This window comes from Sinocyclocheilus anshuiensis, unplaced genomic scaffold, assembly GCF_001515605.1.
Source record: "Sinocyclocheilus anshuiensis isolate Anshui unplaced genomic scaffold, SAMN03320099.WGS_v1.1 scaffold1983, whole genome shotgun sequence".
In the NCBI taxonomy this organism is placed as follows: domain Eukaryota; kingdom Metazoa; phylum Chordata; class Actinopteri; order Cypriniformes; family Cyprinidae; genus Sinocyclocheilus; species Sinocyclocheilus anshuiensis.
Window position 1 is genome coordinate 31,348 of NW_015549673.1, and position 12,551 is coordinate 43,898.

The window sequence follows — 12,551 nt, forward strand, 5'->3', positions numbered from 1 at the left end:
CCTCACTAACACCTCTTCCAGCAGCAACCTAGTTTTCTCAGGAGGTCTCCCATCCAGGTACTGACCAAGCTCAGCCCTGCTTAGCTTCAGTGGGCAACCAGTCTTGGGCTACAGAGTGATATGGCTGCTGTTTAATATAAACAATATAAATTAATATAGACATCTAAACTTCTCAAAGCCAGATGACAATTTCATAATTTAATTCCTCAGAATTAAATGCAACTAAACAACCAGAGAAGTGAAACACGGTCTGGACGATAAGCTGAATATTATAATAATAAATGAAAGAATTGTGAATAATAGCTTGCAAACACATTAACACATTTGCATGCGGTTGGAGGAAAGAGAGAGAAAGGGAACCTCCCGTCTGCTCACAGTTTCCCCAGCATTATTTTGTTGCAGACTCGTAATGCACACTTTGCCTCGGCAACGCGAGATCCGAGCCGCTCGATTCTAAACTGCATAAGACTTTCTTCCCTCAAGAAGAAACGCCAACGGGAGCAGTGCTAACATTCCAGAAGTCGGGACATTTATGCATGAACACAGCCAGCCCCCTCAAGAGCTGACTGTGCATGCTCCGCTCCCAAACAAACAACAGAATGATCGTGTGTATTCGCACCGTAAAGTTCTCGCCATTCCATTGGACTGATTTCACACATGCTTCAGGACACGGTCACACAGAGGCACTCCCAAAGCATTTCTGACGCAGCTCAAGTTCGCTGAAGGGGAACCCTGTGTCCCGACTATATTATCCATTCTAAATGAATGCAGGATTACAATTAGTGGCCAAATTATAGTATGTTGCACATAGTATATGCTTTTCTGGTAGATTATAAATTATGCATTACTACTTACACTGCTGCAGTGCAGTTTTATGTCATCCTGCAGATTTTGTTTTTGTGTATTTCAGAGTGTCATGTTATTCCCCCTCTGGATGCAGTTATTCTGTTTGATGACTCTGGCAGTATCACCTCAGAAAATTTTGAAACAATGATCAGATTCATCAAGAACTTAATTGCCATGTTTTTGGATACACGAGCACAGGTGTGTATGTGCACATGCCAGTTTTTCTCGGTAGCCATTTAAAAACTTGGCAGGTGTATGATGCCTTGTAGTGATTTAAAATCTGTTCAGATTTTAAAAGTCATGTAGTTTGAATAAAAATATTTCATAACAAAAAATGTAGCGTTTGTTATATTACTATAGTATTATATTCATATTGTATCTGTGTCTCAGGTGGCAGTAGCCAAATTCTCCACAAAAGTGTCGGCTGTCTTTCACTTTGAGAACTTTGCAGTGAAACGAGACCCCGACCAACTAATGAAAGATGTGACCCAGGCACAGGGAGATACATACACGCCTTCTGCAATACGTTTTGTGCTGTGAGTGCAACAGTAATTGTAATATTTACAATTGTAATGTTTATTAATTTGATTGCTTGCACTGTTCTAACTCCAGTATTGCCATATTCTTTGTTGTACAATGCAGAACAATTCTTAGGTGATGGTGTGAAATACTATTATGCTGTATAGATATATGGGTTCTTCTATAATTTGAACTTCAGCCAAACACCAGAGTTGCGGTTTATTTCTTTGTACTGCTCTTTTATTCCCCCTCAGAGAAGAGATGTTTTCTGAGAAGGTGGGCATGCGAAGCAACTCTCAGAAGTTATTGCTGGTGATCACTGATGGAAAATCAAATGACCCCAAAGAGGAATTTAAGAATGTCATCCTGAAAGCCAATGAACGAGACATCACACGATTTGCTATTGGGGTAAACACAAATAATTAAGTAAAATTAAATTAATATTCCAGCTTAAATACAGCTGAAACACTATTGTGCTGTCAGTATAGAACTCATCTCTTAGAGCTTATAAGTGCTATCACGCATAGATTTTTTTTTTAGAATTGACATTTTGGAGACCATTTGGAGGTCATGTGTGAACAGGACCTGAGAGGGTGTAAAATCTTTGCATGACGGGGGACCTTTTAAGAAATATTGTGAAACCAGTTCCGGCAATTTTCCATAATGAGAAGTTATAATATAACCAGTAAATTATCGTTATTATGCTATGTGCAAACAAAGAATAAGATTACCGGTATGAGCAATCATACTCCTTTGAATAGATTTCATCAAACAATTAACATCTTTCTATTCCCTAAGTGTTGGGTATTTTTAATGTGTGAAATGATTTTTTGTTTTGTTTTGTCAGGTTGGTAAGGAGTATTCTCATCCTGAGCTGGAGCTGATCGCTTCATCACCCCAGTTTGTGTTTGAGACAGAGAGTTTCAGTGCTCTCACCTTGATACTAAACCAGCTAAGGGAAAAAATATTCTCCATTGAAGGTACTGAGCAATAGTAGAGATTGTCTCGGTTACATACATGTAACCCTCGTTCCCTGAAGGAGGGAACAGAGACGTTATGTCAGCAGTGACTGACGAATTGGGATCTCGCCGGAGAGCCCAATCACCTTTGAGTGTTAACAAAACAAGCCAATGAAAGTTGGCATGCGGTCTTTGCATCGCGCACCCCACCCCGCAGCGTGGGTATATAAGGAGAGTGCGTGCAGTCGCACATTCAGTTTTTCGCTGAAGGGCCAAGACGGTGTGCCTCGGCCGTACAGCGGTGGTACAGCAACTGTGGTGACGGGACGTAACGTCTCCGTTCCCTCCTTCAGGGAATGAGGGTTATATACATAACCGTGATGTTCCCTTTCAGTCAGTCACGTTCGACGTTACGTCAGCAGTGACTGACAAATATGGGATCCCTATGAAAACGTAACTATTGCTGACCCCCTCCAGTGCCCTGCGAAAGCTGGCAAGTCCCCCCACGCCAGTTTTGGCGGAAGATAAGACAGGGCTTAGGCAGAGGTATCCACCACTGCCGTTCCACACAGTGGGATATTGGATAACACTGGGAAAGCATACCCAAGTAGGGGAATGCTACGGAAGCCACATTCTGCATATAGGAAGTATCATGTGGAAGTTACACATATGGACTGGCCATAGGGCAGGGCAAAATATGGAAAGTACCTGCGGTAGACTCCCACCTGGGGTGAGATCACTACGCAACAGAGACGGCAGAGAAATCTCTGCGAGGGAAAGACACGGGCTTACCGTGAGGGAAGCCATACCATGGAAGAATACACATGTGGGATCACCCGAAGGGAGAATCACTACACACAGGCACCTAGCCCAGCACAAGGGCTGACCTTGGGCATACACACGAGTGCTGGACCTGGCATCTGGTGTTCCGCCATGCCTGACCGCCGAGGGTGTGGGAGGCCCATATGGGCCAATATCCTTTGGGCCCATATCCAGGCCGGGGTCTCAGGACAACGTGAGAGTCGGCCGGTCTGAATTCCAGGCACGTGTCATCGACCAAAAATGCCTGCAGGTCCCCCACCCTCTTGACCAAAGCCAGTGCAGTGAGGAGCACTGTCTTTAGCGACAGAAACTTAAGCTCTACTGACTTCAGGGGTTCGAAGGGCTCCTCCTTCAAGGCCGTCAGGACTGAGGGGAGATCCCAAGAGGGTACCAGGTGGGGGCGTGGAGGATTCAGCCTCCTCACGCCCCTAAGGAACCTGATGATGAAGTCGTGCTTCCCAACGGACTTGCCGTCTACTACTTCTTGATGTGCGGCAATAGCGGCAACATACACTTTGAAGGTGGAGGGAGATCCTTCCTCAGAGGATTCAAGATTCAAGATTCAAGATTTTTATTTGTCACATACATGGTTATATAGAGAATACATGACCAGCAGTGAAATGTAAGTCAGGTCCGCTCCATTGACAGTGCAATTATTAAAGAACACAAACACAAGAAAATTATATATAAATATAAGTATGGAAAAAAGATTAAAAAATAAGAATAAAATAAAATGCGTAGGACAGTATACTGTAGACTTAATAAATATTAAGATGAGCAGGAATATACAAGAGAAGAATGTGCAAACAGGTTGTACAGGGTAGTTACATAGCAGCAATAGAGTTAAAAATAGTTGGAGTCCTTGATGATTTTAACAGCTCTGTTTTTGCAGCGTTTGAGGTAGATGTCCTGCAGAGAGCAGACCCTGAGATGCGCTCAGCTAGGTTATATAGAGAATACATGACCAGCAGTGAAATGTAAGTCAGGTCCGCTCCATTGACAGTGCAATTATTAAAGAACACAAACACAAGAAAATTATATATAAATATAAGTATGGAAAAAAGATTAAAAAATAAGAATAAAATAAAATGCGTAGGACAGTATACTGTAGACTTAATAAATATTAAGATGAGCAGGAATATACAAGAGAAGAATGTGCAAACAGGTTGTACAGGGTAGTTACATAGCAGCAATAGAGGTAAAAACGTAAATAAATAAATTATTACATAAATTGAGATGAACTCGCTCGGAACATGTCCCAGTCAGAGCCGCCTGTAGCATAGCTTCTGAATGGGAGGACCAGCGCGTCACTACTCTCTGCACCGGGGGTTCTTGAACGAGCCTTGAACGAGGAATATGCCAAGGAGGGGCTGTCACGAGGAGCATCAGTTCTGGGAGCCAAGTCTGACTGGGCCAGTATGGCGCTACTAAGAGGACCTGCTCCTCATCCTCCCTGACCTTGCACAATGTCTGTGCGAGAAGGCTCACTGGGGAAAACGCATACTTGCTTTGGCCCCGAGGCCAGCTGGGGTCCCCTTGGACAGGGAGTAGAACAGCTGGCAGTGGGACGTATCCGGAGAGGCAAACAGGTCTACCTGAGCGTCCCGAAGCATCTCCAGATCAGCTGGCCTGTCTTCGGGAGGAGTCGCCATTCTCCCAGAAGGGTGGGTCGGCGTGAGTGCTCGTCGGCTGCACGATTGAGCTCGCCTGGGATGTGAACGGCATCCCAGGTGCTTCTGAACGGCTTCTGAACGGCAACCTCAGATGCTTCTGACTCCAAAGGAAGAGGTGGTGGGCGAGTTGAGACATGTGACGGAAACGTAGACCGCCCTGGTGGTTGATGTACGCAACGGTCGCAGTATTGTCCATTCGGACCAGCACGTGCTTGTCGTGTAGCAGCAATTTGAAGCGGCGCAGAGCAAGCCATACTGCTAGCAACTCGAGGCAATTGATATGCCACTGCAGACGAGGCCCTGTCCAGGTGCCCGATGCTGCACGCCCGTTGCACATGGCCCCCCAGCCTATGACAGAGGCATCTGTTGAGACTACAACATACCTCGACACTTGCACTAGGGGAACTCCCGCCCGAGGAAAGACAAGGTCTGACCACGGGCTGAAAGTCTGGCAGCAGGATGGGGTGACTGAGACCCATTGAGTGCCACATTGCCATGCCCATCTCGGGACTCGGTCGTGAAGCCAACACTGAAGTGGTTTCATATGAAGCAATTTGAGTGGCGTGACCGTGGCAGCGGATGCCATATGCCCAGGAGCCTCTGAAACTGTTTCAGTGCGACCGCCCTCCTGCGCTGAAATGACTCCAGGCAGTTCAGCATCAACTGGGCACGCTCTACTGAGAGGTGTGCTCTTAGATTGATTGAGTCCAACTCCATACCAAGAAAAGAGATCCTCTGCACGGGGGAAAGTTTGCTCTTTTCCAAGTTGACCCGAAGCCCCAACCGGCTGAGGTGGCTGAGCACCACGTCCCTGTGTTCGTACAACTGTGCTCGAGACTCGGCCAGTATGAGCCAGTCATCGAGGTAGTTGAGAATGCAAATGCCTCTTTCCCTCAACAGCCCCTACTTCAAGAAGAGGGCTGCATCCACGACATTGGTGAAGACACGAGGTGACAGGGACAACCCGAAGGGGAGGACCTTGTACTGATATGCTCGCCCCTCGAACGGAAAGCAGAGAAACTGCCTGTGTCGAGGGAGAATCGAGACATGAAAGTACGTGTCCTTCAGGTCGATCACTGCAAACCAATCGTGTGGATGAACACATTGAAAAATACGTTTCTGCGTCAACATCCTGAATGGGAGCCTGTGGAGGGCTCGGTTCAGAACACGCAGGTCCAGGATTGGTCGTAACCCACTGCCTTTCTTGAGTACAATGAAGTAGGGGCTGTAAAACCCCGCCTTCATATCAGCTGGAGGGACCCGCTCTATCGCGTCCTTCGCCAGCAGGACTGCGATTTCCGCTTGCAAGATGGGAGCATCCTTGTTCGGAACAGAGGTGAACCAAATGCCCCTAAACTAGGGAGGACGCCGGGCGAACTGAATCGCATAGCCGAGTCTGATGGTTCTCGTGAGCAAGCGAGACGGTCTAGGGAGCGCTAGCCAGGCCCCCAGAAACCGAACAAGCGGGACTTGGGGAACCACCAACGTACCCGCAGTGGGGCAGCGAGGTGGAGTGCAGGGACCCAACCTGGAAGGCAAAGCGTCCCGGAGTGTGGTCTGAGTGCGCGGTGCGACACTTAACTGGCTCCACGGTTGGGCAGGTGGTGCGGTCACCATCTCCTGAAGAGCAGGATCCAGAGCAGCCGGCGGCGGGGTGTTGACGGCAGTGGGCCGCTGGGGCAGGATGTGCTTAATTGCCTCTGTCTGCTTCTGTGTGGCGGAGAACTGCTGGGCAAAGCTCTCCACCGCGTTGCCGAAGAGGCCAGCCTGGGAGATCGGGGAGTCCAGGAAGCGGTGCTTGTCGGACTCCCTCATATCTGCCAGGTTCAGTCAAAGGTGGCATTCCTGGACCACCAAGGTGGACATCGTCTGACCCAGGGACCGCGCCGTGACATTCGTCACTCTGGACGGGAGGCGTGGATTACCCTGCCAGGCGGCGGTGCTCTGCGAGCAAAGCTGCATCGCAATAGTGCGCTTGACTGGGGGGATTTCCACATACCCTTAGCTGGAAGGGACATTCCCCTAAACACCAGAGGGAGCGATGTGCTGGAGGAGTGAGGGGTCCACGGAGACGCACTCGGCGGGAAAGTACGCACTGTGATCCTCAGATCGCCCTGGCCATACGCAGAAGTAATCCTCCGCTGCTGTGAGACAGAGGAACTAGAACAGGGCATAGCAAGGGGGACTCCCCCCATTTGATGAAGAGGAGTCTCGATCGCAACATCGTGATCCCGCAATGAGAACATGAGTCATCCACGAGCGCTGCTTCAGCGTGCTCACAGCCCAGGCACGAGATGCTGCGATCGTGACCATCAGACGGAGCTAGGAAGCGACCGCATCCAGAAACACACGAGTGGAAGGCCATCTTTAAAAAGATGCTGCATCACTCGTGGAGCTCTTTTGGATATTCCTCTTTTAGATAAAAAGTGCTGAAGCACACAGGGGAGGTTGCAGCGTGACCGCAGTTTGATAAGCTGCAGCACGCCGTCCAAACCGGAAAAAAAGCAGCAGCACTGGACCAGCAAACCTCCGCTGATGCGCCATAACACCAACATAGTGGTGTCTTGCAGACACTCTCTCGTTCAGTGATCGCACAAGCAGAAAGGCTTGGTTCCGAAGCGAAAAGCTGAATGTGCGACTGCATGCGCTCTCCATACATACCCGCGCTGCGGGGCGGGGTGTGGGATGCAAAGCTCGCATGCCAACTTTCATTGACTTGTTTTGTTAACACTCGAAGGTGATTGGACTCTCCGGTGAGATCCCAATTCGTCAGTCACTGCTGACGTAACGTCGAACATGACTGACTGAAAGGGAACTCAAATATCTAAATAAATCTCACTGAAGGAAATCCTACATGCTCCTTCTCTCTGTTGCTGTAGGAACTGACACAGGGAACTTCAGCTCTTTTCAGATGGAATTATCACAGGGGGGTTTCAGTGTGGCCCTTTCTGAGGTCAGCAACATTTCCATATATTATTGTTTCCCTATTATTTTTTATTTGTATTTTATTTTTTATTAAAAGTTTAACTGAGTTTTTCATCCAGTAATATACAGTATATATATATATATATATATTACTTATTATACACTTATACATCTATATTATACAAAAAGGCAAGTTCTTCTATAGTACCACGGGTATTTTTTTTTTTTTTTGCATCAGTGACTTTGAATTTTGTTTAAAATGTACTTTATCTACATTTCTTAAATTCATTTATGGTAATAACATAGAAAATGTGCCATATAGTTTAGTGGAAGATTGCTGCCATCTACTGGAAAACAAATACTTTTAAAATTAAAATAGTCACTAGTTGGCTGCAAAGGACTATTCATTGGTTATGTCTATATAAGTATGCATCTTTATTTAGATTTAGATTGTACATCTTTATTTAGATTTAGACTAGGGATGCACTGATATGAACATTTCCCAGTCAACAATTTGATCTTACAGTGATCTCACCATGAGCTCTTTGGATACTCATGATGTGGTCACGAGCTCACCATGTGAGACCACTGTGCTATCATTGTGTTAAACTCTCATTCTGTTAGTTTAGTGTGAGTTCACTGTTATCTAAAACTTCTCCAATATTGGTCTGTTATATCACAAACATCATGTAGAAGTTCATATTTTATAAAAACACAGTGTTTAAAAAATCAGTATCCTTGTTTACTTTGTATTCTTTTCAGCCTGGTGTTGGCATTTGACACAAATATTTATATTTGATGGATGCATTCAGATTCTGGAGGTTTTTTTTAATGACTCCTTTTTGCTTCTTAACCTTCATTTATTTTTCTCCTTGAAAAGACTTGACACTTCCTGAAACACAGAGAGCAATATGTCAATGCAATCAGTTGCTAACTACTACTGCTCTTGTCATTACATTTTCTATAGCAGGTGTGATTACTGAAGCCAGGTAATTCTACACCTGAGCTGGAAAGATAACTGGTTCACATGTACCTGTACATGTGCCAGTACTCTGCTAACACAGGGCCAGGCCACAGTGCATATTGGCATTATAATATCACATGAGCATATGTGAATAGCAATTAAAGAGACCTCTCACCATTTATCCAGTGTAACAATTCCATGCTGAGTCCATAACACAACTGTAAAGCACAAACGATTTGCTAACAGATTCTGCAGTATCTTTCCAGTGTTGAGAAATAGGAAGTAGAATGTCGCCCCGGTGACCAATATTTCAGCTGCCTCCTCTCAACCTGCTCAACATCTTGAATTCACAATATTACACAATTATAAGCTCACATATTACTCACAGTGTGAGTATCACAGTATGTGATGTGTAAAGTGTGATGTCACTGTGATCATTGCATGATCTAACTTGTTGACTGGGTTTGGCCAATACTGATAACCCATAATTCTTTATATTTGAAAGCCAATAAACAATATGTTGGCTGATAAATCTTAATCAAAATTTTTATATAATTTTTGACAGCCTGATTACAAAAAAAGTCTCACCATTAAAATCCATGTCTCAAACACTTCAACATAAAGCAAACATATACAGTACAGCAGCCTAATTTGAATCAGTGTAAGTTTTTTAATTAATTTTACTCTCCTATTACCAACTTTCTTTATCAAAAAAAAAAAAGCCTTACAAATAAATAAAATAATGCTTAAATAAAGCAAACAAGCAGTGTCGGTGCCACAGGGGCCAGTTTGTATGGGCTGGTGCCGACCCTGCAAAACAACATTACTTACGTGTAAAGAATCAAAATGCATCTGCCATGGATAAATAAAATTAAATAGCCTCCGCACAGACAATAACCAAATGATTTTTAATTAAACATATTGTTGATGAAAATAATAAGTTAAAAGTGGTGGTTATTATTAATAATGCATCAATGACTTTGAAAAATAAACATCTTAAATTAATACCACTATTTCAAATAGCATCATTGCTGTTTGAGCTGCGTGTGCTGTAGCTAAAGAGCTAAACACCAGTAAACTGGAAATCAGATATTCAGAAATTGAAATCAGAAACTGTGGAAATCAGATATTTCTACAACATAAACATAATATTACAACTTGTATATGCACAAAAATATTCAATTGCACAAAGTGATCTTGAACTAAGCTACGTACTACACTGAAAAAAAAAAACGTTTAGTCAGTTCAACTTAGAAAATGTACTTCATTACCAATAATTAATTACCCTTAGTTAATTTAATTGAAGACATTTTTACACACAACTTAATTCAGTTTAATCAAAATAAATCAGTTTAGTTGGGTCAATTGCATCATTATCCACAACCTATAATGAACTACTAAGCTGGTGTCAATATTGATATTAGCCTAAAACATTGAGTGCCCACAGTCTAAGCACAAGCGCTACTCTTCAGCACAACTGCACTAGGTAAATTTAGGGACTAAGTATGCAAATAAACCCAAAGAATTCACACCTTGTTATTACGATAGTGTTCTCTTTATAATGTTTTGTATATGACAGACAGTTATAGTTATTAATGTTGTGCATTGCTGTTCGAGTTGCGTGCGCTGAAGCTGAAGAGCTGAATGAACACCTTTTAACTGAAGTGCTTTGCTATTAAATAAAATAAACACAATATTACAACATACAAACTGCACAAAAGGCTGCAAATGAACAAGCGAATTTAACTGTTCTAGTCATGAATGTGTAGCTCCGTTGTGAATGCACTCTTCCGGTAACGTGTGTACAAAACATGGGCACACAAAGATTCCACAATATTATTTTACAGTAATGTTCTCATAATATTTATATGTAGCCTAATAAACGTTGCGTACGCACAAAATGGGCATAGAAATTGCATACGCAATTTTCCACGCACATATCGGGATTTATAAAAAATAAACTTGGCGTAAATATATACGCACCATACGGACATTCTAGCCCATGCGTATGCACTCTTTTTCATGGAGTGAGAAAAGTAATGAAGTAAACAACGATTTTAAAATCTGTTTTCATTTCGATATACACATTTACATAAAATATTCCACTCTCATTAATGTCCGGTATTGTTTGATGTTACCCTGTGTGTGAGAATTATTCATCTTGTGGATTATCTATTAAAAGGATTGGTAACACTTTCTATAAAGCCCGTATTTATAATACATTATAAGGGTATTCTTAAGGCATTATAATGAATGCATAATGCATTATAAAAAAACCTTATAATATGTTGTATCATCTCATGAATATTCATAAGAACAGTTTTAATATATTATAATATTTACTTATTTGTGGTTATAGCTTTTAAGAGTATGATCACTCAACATCTAACCACTCACAAGCTGTAGTAAGATACTGTGCAGATCTTAAATAAACAATGTCAAGATATGATACAGTCCATTATTCTGTAAATGAAGTAGATTTAATATGGTGTTCATTGTGTGTTATAAATAATCATACTCTTAAACTTATAACCACAAATACGTAAGTATTATGATGTATTATAACTGTTGTTATGATTATTCATGAGTTGATATAACATATTATACATTTTTTTATAATGCATTATGCATTCTTTATAATGCCTTAAGAATACTCTTATAATGTATTATAAATACGGGCTTCATAGAAAGTGTCACCAAAGGATTTATTTCTATTATCTTCTTCGTGCCTTCATCATCCTTGCAGCAGTAGGTTTTGCAGAATACCAGACCACATAAAAAAAAAGTTTAGCTGCATTTTTTACCCCCATTTATTTTCCATTTTTGAAAGTTTTTCTTTTATTAGTATGACCCAACCATCCCGAATTCTTCCTCCGCCTGCTGGAGCAGGGGGAGCTTCCTCTTGAGGTCCACACGGCGGTTTTTGTGGACCTCAAGGGGATTTTGCCGCCTTCGTGGAGTGGGTGCTGATAGGCAATGACTCTCCATTCACCATCGGTCTAGCCAGCCCCTCTCCAGAGCCCAGCCGAACATCACCCCGCAGCACGGAACGCTTGCCCGAGCCTGCCTCAGACGGAGAGCCAAAGCCCGCCGCGACCAACAAGCCATCGCAAGCAAGAGCGACAGAGCTAAGGATCGCCCTGGAGCCAGAGCCTCACGGATCATCTGACCAGGTGTGAGAGCCGGCAACGAGGGATGATACAGTGGAGAGCGAGGACATGGAGGAATGCCCCGCCTACTGTACCACCGCTGAGGGTGAACTGAGGCAGGACTCAGGGGACCTGATAGACTTTTATTCAGAATTTCCCAGTTTTCTGTCATCATCTGAAATCTCTGTCTGTCTTGTTAAGGCCAAGGAGGCCGTTTTTAACTGTTTGTCTGCCCTGAACTGTCTGAACTGTCTATCTGCCCTAAACTGTCTGTCTGCCCCATCACGTCCATGGAGGTAGTGCCCGAACTGTTAGTCTGCCCTGAACTGTCTGAACAGTCTGTCTGTCCTGTCATGACCACGGAGGTCGTGCTTGAATTGTCTGTCTGTCTTGAACTGTCTGTCGGCCTGGAATTCTTTCTGCCCTGAACTATCTGCCAGTCCTGAAGCGACCACGGAGGTTGTTCCCCTGTACGTGACCCTCTGGGAATTGCCATCTTGTCTGGGTGGGCAGCACACACCATTCCTGAACCCTGGACTGCTCAAAGCTCCCACCCAGCCTCCCTCTCCCACCACCTCTTCATCAGTCCTCACCACTGCCTCCGCTGTCCCCTGTCAGCCCCTCAGCTCACCCTCAGCCCACCATCTGTGATGTGGGTCTGCCAGTCTCCATCGGCATCGTGGCTGGAGGGTCC

The 12,551-nt window shown here is 44.0% G+C and overlaps 1 protein-coding gene across 3 annotated transcripts in view; it reads left to right on the top strand.

Annotated features, from left to right (window-relative positions):
• Positions 1-917: 917 nt before the first annotated feature.
• LOC107660332 (integrin alpha-X-like) overlaps positions 918-12,551 on the top strand; it is a 54,030-nt gene continuing 42,396 nt past the window's right edge. For all 3 annotated transcript variants that reach the window (XM_016449622.1, XM_016449624.1, XM_016449623.1), the window contains exons 1-5: positions 918-1,044; positions 1,237-1,382; positions 1,620-1,773; positions 2,213-2,345; positions 7,699-7,772. In XM_016449622.1, the coding sequence (XP_016305108.1) occupies positions 991-1,044; positions 1,237-1,382; positions 1,620-1,773; positions 2,213-2,345; positions 7,699-7,772 (561 nt within the window). In that variant the 5' untranslated portion in view covers positions 918-990. The remainder of the gene's footprint in view (positions 1,045-1,236; positions 1,383-1,619; positions 1,774-2,212; positions 2,346-7,698; positions 7,773-12,551) is intronic.